This window comes from Pteropus vampyrus, unplaced genomic scaffold, assembly GCF_000151845.1.
Source record: "Pteropus vampyrus isolate Shadow unplaced genomic scaffold, Pvam_2.0 Scaffold22, whole genome shotgun sequence".
Taxonomy (NCBI): Eukaryota; Metazoa; Chordata; class Mammalia; order Chiroptera; family Pteropodidae; genus Pteropus; species Pteropus vampyrus.
The window spans coordinates 1,589,540-1,608,150 of NW_011888803.1; the positions used below are offsets into that span (position 1 = coordinate 1,589,540).

Consider the following 18,611-nt stretch of genomic DNA (forward strand, 5'->3'; position numbering starts at 1 on the left):
CTGCAGACTACTCCACTCCTTTTGTGGAACTAAAGTGAGTCCAGTGAGTCAGTAGCCGATGACCTCATTTGTTCTATCAACAGAGAATGAAAATTTCTACCCAATTGTCATCCCAGAGGAGATGTAAGCATTACACCACACTAAAATTCAGTGGTCCCCTTTTCTGAATTTCTCATGGAAGGCCAGGTCACCCCCTGTCTCCTTTGTGCAGGTGCCTTTGGGGTAGTTAGGATTTCTCTATGCCTCCTGGAATACTGACACACGGATTGGAAAGGAAGAAGCCATGATTATATATCAGTAACTAGTTGAGACTATCTGCCTCATTTGGGCTTTTGAAAATTTCATTTTCATTTCTGACTCTGAGTCTTTGTGTTTTGTTTCCACCAACTAGGATACATGTTCCACATTTTATCACCTGAACTTGTCTTTCAAACTTTAGTTCATGCCTCTTTTTCAAGTCCTTTCCTAACCACTGCAACGCAAATGGATCTACCCATTCATTGAACTGCCGTGTTTACCATAAGAGATATTCATTTAGCACTTATCCTGCTGGCGTGCATACTGCTGTGAGATACAAGCATGTAATCTCGTTTGTAAGCCCTGTGGGGGCAGGACTGCATCTTATTCTACTGAATCATGCTTCACGTGCTAACATGTCTGGCAATATATGGCAAATATTTGTTGCCATTGTAGATGTAAACCTAAATATTCATAGTTACATTTTGAAATAAAGAAGTTAAAGATAAATATTGGGAAAGTAAAATTCAATGATGTTGAAAGATATTCCAAACATAGAAATTGTTTGCTACTCTTTTACCTGTCTTATAAGATTATCCTAAGTTTTTGTGCATTATGCCACCAAGTCATTCGACTGAAGTACAGTAGAGTGTCTGGATTGTAGTGAATGTGTATCTATATTTATTAAATAAATGAAATACATTGTGCATAAGCATTGGCTCTATGGCAGCTGCAAATGGTTGTGAAAGTCATGGTAGTCTTGCACTACACAATTCTAGGGAGCACTATTTGCATAGTCCAGGTTATATACAAATGACCAAGCAAAACTATGCAGTAGTCTCTCCAAAAGAAGTTCCTCTGGAGCAGGGGTTGGCAAACTATGACCCATGGACCAAGTCTGGCTCACTACCGTTTTTATAAATAAAGTTTTATTAGAACATGAGAACATCCATTTGTTTATTATCTATGACTACTTTCCTGCGATTGATCGTAGCCAAGTTGAATATGAAACTGTATGACCCTCAAAGCCCAAAATATTGACTGTCTGATCCTTTAAGAAAAAGTTTGCTGACCACTTAGAGGATGTGGTGTTCTTCTAGTTGGAAAAAAATCAAACTCATTTAATTTTTAAATTTCTCCTACTAATTGGTTAAGTGCCAAAAATGTTTTTTATACTATTTTTTTCCGTTTCAAAGTTATCTTACTCTTTTGCAGTAATGCCTGAAAATTCAAACTTTCCATATCGGCGGTATGATCGGCTCCCTCCAATCCATCAATTCTCCATAGAAAGTGATACAGATCTCTCTGAGACTGCAGAGTTAATTGAAGAATATGAAGTTTTTGATCCTGCTAGACCTCGACCAAAAATCATTCTTGTCATAGGTATGAGGACAGAAAGTAAAATTCTCATACTATCGCTAATTTCATTTATATATTTTCATTTCAAAAATTATATCAATTATGTATCTTATTTGCAAATACTTAGTTTGATTTAAAAAATGACAAACAATAGAAAGAAAGGCTCAAGAGACAGTAAATGGGAACATTTTTAGCATAATTTTCAATAAAACAGAAACTGTTATATAACCTAATGCCTATTGCTCTTTTATAGAATCCTATTACAATGTCATAGAAATTCTCTATAATGAATTGAAAGTTAGTGCTAATCTCAAGATTTGTTGTCCTGTGGTTTTGTCTGTTTAATTTTTAACTGAATGCATTAGAAGTTTTCTAGACATGATGTGTTTTGTATCTCTTTAACTCAACAAATTGAATTTTTATTCACTATTAACTTTAGAGGAAAAATAATAATAATATGTCAGTAAAGACTCATAAATGAATATTCCTTATGGCAAACTGGAAACTACAATAAAATATATGTTTCAGTGTTATTAGTCAAGCAAATCTGATAGTGTTTTACACAGCATATAATATCTGAGTATTAATCAAAATAATGATAATAGTTAATTTTTTATTTTGCCTCTATGAACCTTATATTGAATATGGAAATATCAGTTTGATGACATTACATAAGGAATAGAGGTTGAAAATGTTTTAAGTATTTTTTCCAGAATGCATTTTCAACCATTCTCGCAAATTCTAACTTCCTTAAAAAATCATGAAGAGTCTTGTGAACATGCAGCATATGTAGTCATTGTCTCACTTTCCAGTTTGACTCAGCTTTCATAGAGATGCCCAAAAGCAAAAAGCTAAAGTGAAATGTTCAAAGCTATTCTATCTAGTAACTTAACAGAGAGCAAAATGTATATAGCCTTCATGCAAAGAAGCATTGCTCCCAGAAGATATAATGACAACTAGGAAATGATAGCAACTAGGAAGAAAGCGTACAAATAAACATAGCAAGCTATAACAAGAAATTAAGTTCATCAGGCTAGAAGGAGTGACATTTATCTCTAATTACAATGAAAATGAAATTCCAGATATACTTAGCCTTGAAGAGAATATAGAAATTGACTTTCCAAAAGTCCAAATATTCTTATGGTGTATGGTAGTCACTCTTATGTCATAAATCTCTACCTATTCTTGAAAATGGATTTTTTTGCATGTGCTTAAAAATTTTTAAAGAAATGCCTTATTAAAAGAGCTACAGGTAAAGAATAATTGGAAATTATTTCACCATTCTATAATGAAATATTCTTTCAATTTTGTTTTTCTCTTTGCTATTAGTAAAATATTGGTAATTATTAACAAGATGAAGGAGACTTGCTTGATCATGAAAAAAGTGTGGTACCAAATTGCTCTTGAGTAAAATAACAAATATGTGATTTTTTTGTGCATATGAAATGATTAAAATATTTCAATAAACAGATCTTTAGAGAAGTTATAAATGCTCAAATCTTCTCCACTTCACAGTTTTTTTACTCAGTAAAATCAGGTTGCTTCCCAAGAGTGTGATTTTTTGTTTTAGATTTTCATGCTATATTGTAACATTTTATATATTGCAAGAATGATGCAGAACCAATGAGTGTAAATAACTTTTAGAGGACTGAGATAACAGAAGAAAAGAAAAGCCAATCCTTGGGTTATCTGAGAAAATTGGGGGCAATTTTATGACTTTTGAGGATTTATAAGAGAATTATGCCTGAGCCTTACAAAATTTTATTAATTCCAACCTGGAAAACAGGTCGGGGAAGTACAGATATCCACAGATATTCCCTTCTGACGATTCAAAAAATTTTTTTAAGTTGAACTTTTTGGCACAGATATGAATCTTTCTTATGTTACTGTAATCATAACATCTAAGAGTTAGATGGATTCTATTATTTGTAAGTATAGGAGATAAATAAATAGAACAACATTAAGCTCACTCTGGTTTTAGAAAGAAGAAAGTAAAATTAATTTGTTAAGTTTCAGTAATCAAACTCATCCAATAAATTAATGCTATTTTTTGTCAATTGTGCTAATCATATTTTTCATTGTTTGCTCTTGCCTCTATTATTTGACAAAAATCAGTTTTTTCCCATGAAAGTGCTATAACTTTGTTAGTGTATTTAAATATTTTTTTAATTCAGTGGAATTTATAGTCTTTTAGTTTGATGCTTTGTGAGATCAAGTGTGGAAATATAGTTAATGAAAGATAACTTTCATCCTTTAGGGATCAGAGCTATTAGAATTTGTTAATGGAGTTGTTGTGTAATTTTTTTTTCCAAGCCAATCCATGATTTGCCCATAGGTTAGTAGGCCAAAAACAGCTATTTAGTGCTAAAACTAACTTCTGATTGGCAAAGTAAATTTAATCTGGTAGTAATTATTAATGTTAAATCTAATAGGATAAGATTTAAAGTTTCTTAGAATAATTAAGAATGGAAACAAATTCCTACTCTAGATTTAATAAAGTAATAAAAATGTGAAAGCCAGATATTATCAGGCACATTATTTGGGATTGGGGTTAAGAAATGGTTCTCATTATATTAGTTGATCTCAGAATTCTGCACATTAAATTTTTTAATGAGGAAATAAGCCCAGGCCAACCAAGTCTACCCAGACAAAAACAAAACAAAACAAAACATCTGTCTTTATTTTTTACTTGTATTTTTTGCAACAAGAATGAAAAATATTTACTAAATAATTATATATAAACTAATAAGTTTGATATATTTAATTAGTATCTTGATATATTGAATTAGTAGGGAGACCATCAACTCGCTTTTCTATGGAATTATTATTTTCAATATTATTTAATAAATAATAATTATATTTTAATAAATATTTCCAAAGCATTTCATTACTTATTAGACATTGGCTTCTAAAAATATTTTGTCTACAGTCAATAATTTATGCTTAGGTATTTGAAAACATTTCATTTTGATAATTGCCAGCAAGTAACAAATCAGACTGGGCTGACGACTGTGTGCTTTGTTTTGAAATTTGTTCAGACTTTGAATTCCAATTCATCTAGGCTATTTATAAATTAACTAAAATAATTTAATATGATTTGGAAATAAAATCTGAGTACTTATGCTTTTAAAAAATAAATAGCAATTACCGATGATTAGTAGTTATGTTGCAAAATTTTAATTATTTCACATTAATGTATCATAAAATCAAAATTATCATGAGTTCTGTGAAATTGTTCTACCATAAGGATCTATTCCATTCACTCTGCATGTTTATTGCGTAAAACTACTTTTGAAGTTAAAGGAGAAAATGCAAGGACATGCATGAACAGAAAGAGTTCCAAAAAAGACTTATATAAGCTGTGTCGATATTGGTGTTCTTTTGGTTTAAAAATAATTGTTACATTTTACCATATTGCACATTAACTCTTTGTCAACATGAAACACATATCTGTTATTTCAATCATTGTCTTTTTTATTCCATAGATTTTCCTTTGACTGCAGAAGGAAAAACTATGTGCATTTAGATAGAAAATAGTAAAGGTTTCTTTCAACTACATTGTTGAAAATTTTTAAATTAGTTATTTACTACAATAGGTAGAGGAAAACAATGCCTCTTTCATCTAATGCAGTTGATCACGATAATTCTTTCCTTTCCTTTGTTAGTCTACACTTGCTCTGCATTCAGGAATGGGAATGGGAACGCCACAGTGGAACAGTTACCTGTCCTGGTACTGTTGGTCTAGAATCTGCATCTCAAGATGAAGTTAGTAGTTGTATAAAAGAGAGTTTCTTATTGTATCAGAAGGTCACAATTTTGCCTTTTTTAAATTATAGGTGGTCCAGGAAGTGGAAAGGGTACTCAAAGTTTGAAAATCGCAGAACGATACGGATTCCAATACATTTCAGTGGGAGAATTATTAAGAAAGAAGATCCACAGTACTAGCAGCAATAGGAAATGGAGTCTTATTGCCAAAATAATTACAACTGGAGAATTGGCCCCACAGGTACTGCTGTATAATTTGTTTTTATTCTGCAGTTGTTATACCATTTATAAGTATACCAAGTTTAACTGTGGTTTTTTTAATCCTTTTTTCTTTATAAAAGGAAACAACAATTACAGAGATAAAACAGAAATTGATGCAAATACCTGATGAAGAAGGCATTGTTATTGATGGATTTCCAAGAGATGTTGCCCAGGCTCTATCTTTTGAGGACCAAGTAAGAATGTCTTCTTTTATTTTAAATGACCTACTTTTTACTTAAAAACCTTGAGATTAAAAATATATATATATATTTCTTGGAAGAGTCTCTTATTTGGAATGAATTCTGGCCTGAAAATGGCAAGTGCATCAGTATGAGTTGGCAGAAGGTCGTTTCCTTGGCACACATGCTTAAAAATTGAAGACATTCCCTGCCAAAAAGAAAAGATAAAAACTAATAGTAGAAATAATTATTTTTATTAAAAATGCTAGTCTCTGTAAACTTTATTTCAGAATACTTGCTCTAAGATCGTATTTTTAATCTTTAATTACTAAAAACAAGCCTTATTCAGTACTGTCCAGGGATATAAAACATCAGCTGTACTTACTTGTTATTAATTAAGGAAGCCCTCTTTATCAATCTGTGAAATACCAAACTACCTACCTATACAAAGCAAGGTTCAGGTTACCAAAATTTACTCAAATTTGAGTAGACCGTGCCTGCTCAGCCTCCAACACATCTATTTTAAAGAGAAATAAATCTATTAAAGCATTTTGTATATCTATTTAATCTTCGAAAAGCTAGAGTAATTGATTTTCATTAAAAATTTTTAATTACAAAAATAATATATGCTTATAAAATTTTTAAGTTCTGGTGCAAAAAGTGAAAGTTTTTTAATACCTTCCTTCCATTCTACTACCCCTCCTGTCCTGAAAGAAATATTATTAAGCTTGTTATATATCCTTCCGGCCTTTTTCCTGTACATTAAATGGGCAAACGCGTCAATATGAGTCGATGCACTTACACACACACCCATGTGTGCACATGTGCACTTGCTCATATACAAATGAATTTTTAATCTTCATAGCTATTTCCAAACTGTCCTCCAAAAAGACTTTTCCAAGTATAGACCCATCAACATTATATGAGTCTATTTCTCCAGACTCTTTTCAACCAGATACAACTCATATTTTTGCCAACCTAATACTCAAAAATAGTATTTCATTTTTCAGATTTACATTTCTTGAGTTACTGCTAAGGTTAAGTATATTTTCAGATGCTATTGACCATCTGTATTTTTTCCTTGTGTAAAGTGCCTGCTTTCTTTTGCCCATATTTCTACAAACATCTTTTTTTCACTTATTTAAGGAACTTTTTAATGTATTACAAATATTATATCGAAGAGGCTTAAGTCAAATAAGATGTAAGTTTATGTCTGATATAAAAGAAGTCTATCTAGAGTTAGGCAGTTAAAGGCCAGAAGATAGCTTCATAAAGCCTCTCTTTGAATATTCAAATTAACTGTATTGGGATACCTATTACGCTGCAAAGTCTTTCTTTCCTCCGCAGGTTTCCCCCTCCTACAGCTCATCCAGAACCTCTGGTGCTTACTCAGTTTAAGGGCTTAGTTCTAATTGTTTTGGCATTGAAGAGAGGAAAAACTAGAAAAATCAATTTTTTTGTTGTTGCTATTACTGCCACATAATATTGCTGTTAAAAATGGGTGCTATGGCAGCCATTCCATACGATTCTTGGCTATTGGTGGAAGCATGACAGCCAGGCAGGCAGGCATTTTCACCCAAACCTGGTCCACCATACATATTGAATGAATGCACTTGGTGGGCACAAGCAGAAAAAGCTCTTTGATTCTTGTTTAATCTAAATCAAAACTTTAATTTCTCATTCAACTTAATATATCTCTGCTTTCCTCAGATTGTGCTTGGTTCAGGCTGAGAAACCTAAAGTGATGTCTCAGATAATTGAAATTCTTCCTCATGTGGCTTGCAATGGGCTGGTAGGGGAGAAGGGGCAGGAAGCAAATAACTCCAGAACTCTCTCTGGATACCCCATCAATCTCCCTCTTCTCTTATAGAGCCTGGACACGGGTGATGGGCCAACGGTTACAATACTGGTTTGGGGGTACCTCTTAGCAAGTTCTATAAGGTGGTATGATATCTCTCTTAGAATGTGCAGTCACTGCATGTGCTATTCTCAACCACAGTCTGAGTTTGGAAAAGCCCATTTTAACAACCCCTTTTTTGGTTGGCATTGTGGCAGCCTAGGGATTCTTGGCCACTGTGGGCAGTACAGTGGTATCTGAGATCGATGGCACCACTGCTGACCTTGCAGGAGTTCAGAAGGTGCAGAGGCAAAGCTGAAGTGTTTATGAAAAGCAAAGTGTTAAGTTCAGCCCTGATTACTCCACACCTTATGTACTATGAAGCTCCTGTGGTATCTTTTTTTTCTGGAATTATTTCTGACACCAAATGTGTAGGGATTTCTCACACCAATTCTCCAATCCTCTAGCACCAACTAGGCGCACACAGACACAGACACACACAGATACACACAGACACACAGACACACACACACACACACACACACACACACACACACAGAAATTCACCCCAAGATCTCCTCACAGGTCCAGGGTATAAAAGAGAGGGATTGCTGACATCAGCCATATACTAGTGATGGTAAGACCAGTGTAATTAAAAGACCTAACACTTAAGTGGCTTGTAAGACAAAGAAGCATATTTTTTCTTTTAGGTAATAGAATCATTGTGAACAGTACAGATTCACTGGGCAGCTTTTCTCCTGGAAGTCGTTTCGGGATCAAGGTTCCTTCCAAGTTGTTTTTCTGCCATCTCTTAGGATCATCTGTTATCATCTGTGTGGTCAAAGCAGGGTTACTACCACATATGGGTTCCAGCTGGCATGTAAGAGGAAGAGAATGTTAGGTCTGAAGTTCCAGATGTGGAAGTGGCATCCATCTCTTCTGTTCACATGGCGTTGTTGAGAATTTAGTCATGTTGTAATTGTGAGACAGGCTGGGAATATAGTCCAGCTGGGCAGTCAGGTCCCCGGCTTCAGTTCTATTACTATGGAAGGACAGGAGAACAAGCTAGCAGCTTCTACCACAGTTTGCCCCTGCAGCCATCCAAATGTCAGCATGTTTTCTTCTTCCCACTCATAGAATGTATTTGTTCACTTGCCAAAGAAAACAACTCAGAATCCCATCATCTAGTTCAAAAGTCAAGAATCTCTACTTGATGTAGTTTTCTCTATTAGGTCCAAGTTTAACTCCTCATACTCAGCCACCTATAAACTAAACATCAGATTGCCCTCCCTCCCTGCCACCAATAAACAGTAAAGAGCAAGACCAGGAGAAGTGAAATAAAGGTGCCTATTCAAGAAAGGGAAGTTTGGCAATATGGTTGAGTAGTCACTGAACCATAGCAAATATCAGATTCTATGATGGCAAAGGGTCCTTGCCCTGGCAGTGGAGTGATTTCCTGGGCTAGCTAGCCCATGGGCACCTCTTGGTTCTACTCTTCGTCTATTCTCTTCTGAGGCCCCTGGCCCTGGGAGAAGTCCTTCCTGTTGACCATTGTCCTGCATAGCTACATCCAAGTGGTGTGTTGGTAACTATGCCCTTCTAAGAGATATTTTAAGTTTGAAAAAACTATAAGCTTTTGGTTGTTTTGGTAAAACCATTTCCTCAAAAATTTGGTAGACTTCTTCTCTTTTTGCTTCCAGTTAGTTTCATATGCCTGTAACTACACCCAAAGTTCTCTTCTGAATGTAGCATTAAACTACTTCATTTCTTTGTTTTATCATTTTCATGGCAGTGCCCTTGAGGCCATATAAAACAACAGGCTTGAATAGGAGGACAATATCCATAGTCTATGTTTTGCCTCAGGGCCAGACTCTCTTTTTTTTTTTTTTTTGGATGTAGAAGGGGATTAATGGGAGGCCTTCGAGCAATAATAGCCTTGTCTTCTGCTGTTTGGAGAGATACAAGCAGTTGACTTTTTCCAACTTTCTTTTATCTTTATCTGCTTGTGAATTGGTCAGTTATTTCTTGAGTTTATCTATGTCTTATAATATGTTGCTAAATACAACACGAAACAGTCAACATATACCAACATTCTTGCTCTTTCTAGCCATTTCTTCTCTAGCCGTGGGCTCCACAGGAGCATGTTCTGTCTTCCAAGTTATCACAAGTAATAGTTGTGACAGATATTTTGCAGTGGCATAATAAGAGTCATCAACATTCAAACCTGAAATACCTGTGCTCTTACTACCCACACAAAGCAATGCCACCTATTTTAGTTTTTCATATAGTACTGTCTCACTGATATGACTATTGTCTATGTTATTTAGAGTAAATCAAGATGCTATAATGAAAGACAAAATGATGTCGTGTCCTAACACAGAAACTTATTTCTCTTGTATATAACAGCCTCGCTGAGGATGAGAGCAGGGCAGCTTCAGTGGTCACATTCATTTAGGGATACTGAGAGTTCTTTCTGTCATTGTTCTTCCAACCCCTAGGGCAACGGTTCTCAAATTTTTTGGTCATGGGATCTTTTTACACTTTTAGAAAATGTTAAAGACCTCAAAAAGCTTTCGTTTACTTGGTAAATATATCTTTTTATATTTACCATATAAGAAATTTAAAAATATTTATTAAATCATCTTAAAATTGCAATAAATCTATACAAGTTAATATAAATAATGCATTCTTATGAAAAGCAACCATATTTTCGAAAACAACAAAAATAGTGATAAGAGGGACATTGCTCTACATTTGTGCAACTCTTTTTAAGTTCTAGCTTAATAGAGAGAGCTGGATTCTTATGTCTGCTTTTGCATTCCAGCTGCTGTGATATTACACTTCATGTGACCACTGGAAAACTCCATTGTACATTTGAAAGAGAATGAGATTGAAAAAGACACATAATTTCTTAGTGTTAATATAAAAATAGTTCTGACCTGTAGCTTACCTGAAGGGGTCGCAGTAGTCCCTAGGGGTCTCAAGAGTACACTTTGAGAACCACTGCCCTGGGACATGGTTGACATCTGTATGATGAAAGCTAGGTCATCGCTATGGCCAAGTTCCAGTTGATTGGAAACAGAAAAAGAATGCAAATGGTGCATGCTCAATTTCTTAAATCCCAGACCCCCAGGCAGCACACATTCCTTCTCACAGTCTATTGATGAGAACTTAGGTCACATGGCTACATCCTAACAACAAGGATGGGAAACGAACTCACATGGTCACGCGCGGGCCTGGCTTCAAAACTGTTGTTATGGAAGAAGGGAGAACAGATTTTGAGAGACAACTAGCAGTTTCCAGTACAAGCAACGTGCTTTGCATAGCTCCATCTTTATTTCTCGCTCTTACTTCTCTCTCAGCTCTGAGGCCTGCTATTTCAAGGGGAGGGGAGGAGACAGAGACTCGCCTTATCACCATAGTACAGCTCCTGTTCTCTTCCTTGCATTTTATAGTAGTTCCTTTCTATCTAAAAAAATTTTTCTCATCTTTGGTGTGATTGTTGAAAACAGATAATAGATCGGTGAGGGGAAATCAATCAAGATAGGCAAGAATGGGGCATCAAAGATCTTTTCACCACCAACTGAAAGTACCCCATAGCAAAGATTTTGCTCGATAGCCCGGAGTCCACAGTCAAAACCTGATAAACAAGGTGTTTTTTAAAGGTTGTAGAATTTCATATTCCATGGAGCAGGGAGAAAAGCTAGATTTCTGTACTGAGGATTTATTAACTAAACAGTAAAGCCGAAGCCAATAAGAACTCTGTGGTGCTATACCAAATCTGTATTTTAAAAAGAACAATATATTCAGCTGTCTGACCGCAGCCTATTTTCAAGTTTTATGTTTCTACTTATGCATTCTACATGCTGGACTACTTTCTACTTCTCACAGTAACCTGTTCCTACTATTTCCTCAGTGCTAATTATATCATCCTATAACTTGCTTTTTTCACTGTGTAGTTCGTTTTTGAGCTCTGTGTTGATACATATAGACCTAGCTCATTCTTTAACTATTTCATAATGTTACATTCTGTAAATATATACTATCTTATTAGTGGATTTTCAGGTTGCTTTAAAATTTCTGCTATTACCAACAACACTGTGACCAGCATCCTTGCACACATTTCCCCTTGCATATGTCAAAAAGATCTCTCAGGAATATTTCTAGAAATGGACTTTCTAGGGTAAAGGGAAGGTGTGTGTGTAGGGAGGTTAAATCTGTACTTTAGATTTTGTTTTCTTTTTAATTTTTATTTTTGTTTGTTTCTCAGTACATTTGACATTCAATATTATTGTTTCAGGTGTACAGCATAGTGGTTAGACATGTATATACCTTACTAAGTGATCCCCCCAATAAGCCAAGAACCAACCAACAACCGAAAAGTAATAAAAGAATAATCAAAAAAATCCCCGGGCCAAAATTTAAAACCCAAGAACCCTTTGGAAACGCCAATTTGAAATTCCTAAACCCCTCAACGTTTTCAACCAACCCCTCAACTCCCTCCCATGTGGCAACCCTCAAAATGTTCTCTGTATCTACGAGTCTGTTTCTGTTTTGTTTGTGCATTTATTTTGTTCTTTAGAGTTCACATGCAAGTGAAATTATATGGTGTTTGTTTTTCTGTATGACTTCACTTAGCATAATACCCTTTGGGTCTATTCATGTTGTTGAAAATGGTAAGATTTCATTCTTTTTTATGTTTGAATAATATTCCATTGTATATAAGTACCACCTCTTCTTATTTAGTTGTCTATTGATGGACACTTAGATTGTATCCATGTCTTGGCTGTAGAAAATAATGCTGCAATGAACATAGAGATGCATGTATCTTTTCAAATTGTTTTTGGATTTCTTCAGATAAGAACCCAGAAGTGGAATTGCTGGGTCATAAAGTAGTTCTATTTTTAATTATTTTGAGGAAACTCCAAACTATTTTCCATGGCAGCTACACTGATTTGCAATCTTGCCAACAGTGCATTAGGATTCCTTTTCCTCCACATCCTCACCAACACTTGTTTGTTGATTTATTGATGTTAGCCATTCTGACAGGTGTGAGATGATATCTCATTGTGGTTTTCATTTGTATTTCTCTGACGATTAGTAATGTTGAGCATCTTTTCATATGTCTGTTGGCTATCTACATGTCCTCTTTGGAGAAATATCTATTCAGGTCCTCTGTCCATTTTTTAATTGTGTGGGGGATTTTTGGTGTTGTATGAGTCCTTTATATTTTGAATATTAATCCTTTCTTCTCCCATTCGGTAGGTTGTCTTTTAGTTTTGTTGATGGTTTCCTTTGCTGTGCAAAAACTTTTTAGTTTGATGTAGTCCCATTTGTTTATTTTTTCTTTTGTTTCCCTTGCCCAAGGAGATATATCCAAAAAATATTACTAAGAGCAATGGCAATGAATTTACTGCCTGCGTTTTCTTCTAGGAGTTTTATGGTTTGGGGTCTTATATTTAAGTCTTTAATCCATTTTGAGTTTATTCTTGTGTATGGTGTAAGAAAGTAGTCTAGTTTCATTTTTTGCATAATCTGTCCAGTTTTCTCAACACTATTTATTGAAGAGACTATCTTTACCGCCATATACATTCTTGCCTTATTTTTCATAGATTAATTTGACCATAGATTAATGGACTTTGTAGGGTAGAGGGAAGGAATGTGTGTGTGTAAGTTTAGATTCTGTATTTTATATTTTGTTAATGTGATTAAAAAGTGTTCTTATAAATTTATAATTTTCTATTTCCCCACATCTCACCAGTACTTAATTTCAAATCTTTTTATTTTAAACTATCTGATGGATTAGAAATGTTTTTGTATTGGTATTTTAATTTGCATTCTCCTAATCACTAGTGAACTGAAATATTTTTAATATCTATTTAATGGTCATTTGTATCTCTTTTTAGAATTACCAAAACATAACCTTGGCCTCTGTTTTTCTGGTGGATTGTTTGAATTTTTATTATAGATTTGGACAGTCTAGCTACTAATCCTTGGCTGTATATCTTGATAATATTTTTTTCTACTTATGTTTTTCTCAATTATGTTTGAAAAACAGAACTATATCCTATCTTTTGTCCAGCAGAAGTTTTACATTTTAATGTGGTAAATTTATCAGTATTTTCCCTTTGACTTTTACATTTAGATTTTAGAAAGTGTTTCCCACAGTCTCATAAGAATATTCTATATTTTTCTAATTATTTTTGTTTTGTTTTGAAGGCTCAGTTATATGTCTGCATTAATTGTTGTGCATAGTGCGAGGCAAAGATAAAATTTTATTTTGTTTTAAATAGAAATAAAAGATATTCAGTGGTCCAGAGATCATTTCTTGACTAGTACATCTTTTCCCCACTAAAATGACTTATTCCTGCATAGAAATGGGTCTGCTATATGGTTGCTCTCCTGGCTTCTTTGATCTGTTTATATATTTCTGCACCAATATCATAGTTTTACTCAAAGAGCTCTAAATTACATCCTGATGTCCAAAGGACAATCCTCTCCCTTTATTTTTTCTAAATTGGCTATGCCTCTGCATTTACTCTTCTTTATGAATTTTAGAATCAGTTTTTCAGATCATAAAAAACTGTTGAGATTTTTATTTGAATTTCAATATAGATTATATTATATATAGATTAATTTTCAGAGAACTGACATCTTCATAAATATTGCCATATCACTCCATATATTCAGATCTAGTTTTATGTTTTCAGTAAATTAAATTTTATAGTTTTCCATAGAAAAGTCTTGTATATTTTTTGTTAACTTTGTCCCTAGGTAGTTTATAGTTTCACTGCTGTTATGAATGAGTTACTTTTTTTTCTAACCAGTTCTTCTTAGTGCTCAATTGATATTTGCAGAATTATTATTTGTGTGTCTCTGTCTCTCTGCCAGATGGGCTTCTATTTTGTTCTCCTTAGGGCAGAGCTGCCTCATTCATGTTTAAATTTCCTTCCATTCTTCTTCCTTTCTCACCACTAACCACTCCCATGACTCTAAAACCTACTCTGCTAATTTAGCACATTCCCTTACTATACTGGGTTCTGTTAAATGTCTTTTGATTTGAACTAGCAAATAAATATTAGCGTCATGGATATCCAGAAAGGGAAGAAATCAAGTGGCTGCCAAAAAACGTGATCTTGAGTTCAGTTTCTCAGATCTTCATATCTATCAGTGGAGCTAGTTATAATGTTGATATGGAGGCCAGTAAGATTTGACCCTCATTTACTATGTGCTTTTGGCTAACTTACTGACCCCCTCAAAGCCTCAGTATTAGTCTTTGAAGAATGAGGCTAATCATTCCTCACAGGATTATTGTTAAGATTAAATAAGATCAGTACCTGTGGTTCTTAGCATAGCTCATGACTCATAGTAATCGCTCAACCAAAAGAAGTGGTTTTTACTATTCAACATATGGAGAATAAATACTTTATAGATTTATACAGTGTAAGAGTCCTCACCAACTCTTCCCTCCTTTTTTGTCAGAGGCTTTGAAGGCAAAAGAGCCTTCCCATTCCTTCTAGGGCTGTTTTTTAAATTGATCGATGGCACTCTTAGAGGCTAACTTGAGGTGTTGAGGCAGCCCAGAACAGCTCTGCTTTTATTTTATGTTCAGAGGTTCCAGATAAGACTTCATTGGAAGAAATTATTCTCCTGGTAGAAATGGTTGGAAACCACTCCAGTAACCTGTCAGCTGGAGTCCTGAGACAGTCACACTGTCCCAAGAAGCGCTTGGAAGCCCACTGATTACTGGTGGTCTCAGGATGCATCTTGGTTTTACATATTTAACAACACCAAAATTGCCTCTGTTCTGTGCACCTCTTTTGATTCTCCCCAGTTGTCCTCTCACTTTCTTTCTCCTCAGGAATGGTCTCACAGGGCCGTCTCCTTCTCTTTCCTGGCTTCCACTTCCATGTGATTTTCACGTGGGAAGTGGTTCGGTATCCCCGCTGTCTTGTTTGAACTTGTGCAGAACTTCCTTGATGATAATTCTGGTTCATTTTCTTCCAAGTGTAATCTAAAATATTTTATATTTCTGTGACCCAAATGTCCCAAAGATTCAGACTTTTACTCTCTATTGTATTTATAGATACTAATTGTGTTCAGCTGACTTGATTTTTCCAATGTTCTATACTTTTGATTCTGTTTCTGGTGTAAGCAAAATATATGTTTTCTAGAAATTTATATTTTAATATACATGTTTTATAATTGATTTTTATTGTGTTATCACTTTACTCCCAAACATTAGCTGTTGTTATTTTACTTTACAGGTAAGGAAACTAAAGCTCAGACAAGTTAGGTAACTTGCCTAAAACCACCAGCAAGTGAAGACAGAGCAAAGATTCCAAGGGAGGGGATACAGATATTCTAGACCACTAGCTTCCTCTAATTTCGAGGTCATAAAATAGCAGCCCTCAGTCTGAATGTGAGCTTCAGACAACTTTTTTTTAATGTGCACCAAATTCTAAAATTGAGAGATTTCATATTAAAAAGTAGATTTCTGGCTTGTCTTAAAAATTATGAATATTTGGTAGCTCCCAGCCTCTATTCTTATACCCAAGTAGTACTGCTGTCATTCGACAGTATAGGTGCTCTCTAGTTCACGGCAGTCCCCCCATCCCCACCCTAGCTGGTATCTTGCCTTTGCATCGCCAGCCCAGCCCTTACAAGGCATTGGAGTCCATACCTTACAGTGTCATTTGTCCTCCCCTTGTCTCAGCTATATCTAAGTATAACTGTTGTTTGACATGCACACAAAACTCAAAAGACATGTAGACCCTACATAGGGGACATATGGCTGTCTGACCTAGTGGGGGTAACGCTATCAGCCTATATATTAAATATTTGTGAAACTTGATTTCTCCTACTTGTCAAATTAAAAAAAAAAATAGTTTAAACAGGAGAGCTAATATTTCTTCCTGCACTCCAATCCATCGACATGAGTTATCCTCCTGGGGTGGAGTGCATGTATCCTTCTTAAGGAATCATGGACTAAGGAATTAAATGTGTCTGATTCATAAGACTTAGAGAACATTTGGAAGAATAACTAAAGTAATGGCTTCTTTAACACAAATCCAAACTTGTTTAAATCAGAAATTCACCACGTTTGTTTTGTGAAGTATGTTATTAACAGTTTTGAGGTGTACTGATGCTTAGTAATAGCAGGCACTGAGCATTATTACTTGAGTTATAGTGGAGTGGTCAAGGTAGAGAGGTCATGAGGGGACTTTAAAGCCTCCCCCCACCCACCCCGCCCAAGACACCTTAGTTTTCACTAGTGCTTTGGGAGTATTTATTTTAAATAAAGTAATGAACCCAAGATTATCCCTAAAATAATGCCACTCTTACTCATTTGCATTCCTTCAGGCTTCTTGAGTGAGAAATAAAGGACTGAAGGAATTGTGCTTCGGAGAGGGTTGTGGCCCCGAGCACGCACAGCCCTGTGAATTCCATTCATCATGCATTGTGAGATAAAAGAGAGTAAGACCTGCTGGAGCAGGCACATATGACTATTTAAAAATTTTTTTCTAGTAGTGACTTCCTCTAGGATCTGTAATTTAGCCTCAACTTTGACATTTAAAAGGAGTATAAAAATAGAGTTAAGTACTGAGTTTGAGTGAGATAGGTTATATGAAAAATTCTCAACTAGATAGTTTTTTTAAAAAAAAAAAAATGCTTAGAGATCAAAGAAAATCCATCCTCAGAGGGCTGTCATCCTACTCACATAGTGAATTGATTTGACAGACTCATAATTTGATTTGCTGTTCCTATGGGGGACAAATTTGATTTGGTCCTAATGGGGAGTGATTTAATTTTAATTACATAATTTTTTTTCTTAAGCATTAGCACTTTCGTGCAAAATATTAAAGAAAATGTGGATGTTTTCCTTGGAAATTATTGACTTAGAAGATTGCTTATAATTATATAATAATTGTTTTTAAATTGAGGATAATATTGCTAGATGATTATTCATTTATTTTTCATGTGATGTGCTACAAGACTATTAAAGTTAAAAGGTTGATGAGATTTTTATAACTGCTCTATATAAAATGCAGACAATTTTTCCAAATTTCATACAAAGAAAAAATCAGTTATCTTTGACTTTGCTGTATAAATTAAGTACTGTTGCTTCATAACAAATCACCCAAAATTTAGTGGCTTAAAACAACAACATTTATAATCTCACATGTTTTCTATGGATCAGGAAATCAAGAGCTGCTCAGGTGGTTGGTTTTGACTCAAGATCTCCAGTGATGTTGCATCTAAATGGTTGTTGGAGTTAGGCTTCTTTACTCACATGTCTGATGCATGATCTGGAAAGCCTCAAAACAGCTAGAAGCTGGAACAGCTGGAGTTCCTTGGGTATCTTTCTTACCTTGCTGCAAGTAGGTCTCAGGGTAGCTGGAATTCACAGCAGCTCAGGGTTCCAAATGCATGTGACCCAAGAGCCAGAAGAAAACCCTATCACCTTTTACAACCTAGCTTCAAAAGTCATTATGTCACTTCGACCACTTTCTTTTCCTTAAAGTCACTAGGGCTGGCCTATAATCAAGAAGAGAGGAATTAGAATCTACTATATTTTTACAAGGGGAGTGTCAAAAAAACTTGTCAACATGTTTTAAACCACCACACCATGACACTCAATAAATAAATACCAGCCCATTCTTCACTTTATTCTTATCTGATAGTCCCTTTCCTTAGTTTCCTTCTTCCTAGTCTATTCATACTAGGTGCTCATTCCAAACTATCTGGACTTTTAGAGTCTTCACATAGCTACTCTTCTTGTCCTTATTTGCTCCACATCGTCTTTCTTGTGTCCTAATTAATCTTTCTAAAAGACCACTGTCATTAATTCATTCTTCTGGTTGAAAGCCTTTAATGCTACAAACATGTTTCTCCCTATATGGTTTGTATCAGAACCAGGTACATACCTTGTTTAAAAAGGCGGATTGTGCAAGTCCCTTCTCAGAGTTACT

General features: G+C 34.9%; 1 protein-coding gene across 3 annotated transcripts in view; it reads left to right on the top strand.

Moving 5' to 3' along the window:
• Positions 1-18,611, top strand: part of AK5 (adenylate kinase 5) — a 202,504-nt gene that overhangs the window by 8,985 nt on the left and 174,908 nt on the right. For 2 of the 3 annotated variants that reach the window (XM_023528031.1, XM_011355520.2), the window contains exons 3-5: positions 1,453-1,620; positions 5,433-5,602; positions 5,703-5,816. In XM_023528031.1, coding sequence (XP_023383799.1) covers positions 1,453-1,620; positions 5,433-5,602; positions 5,703-5,816 — 452 coding nt within the window. The remainder of the gene's footprint in view (positions 1-1,452; positions 1,621-5,432; positions 5,603-5,702; positions 5,817-18,611) is intronic. The other variant, XM_011355521.2, reaches the window with a different exon arrangement.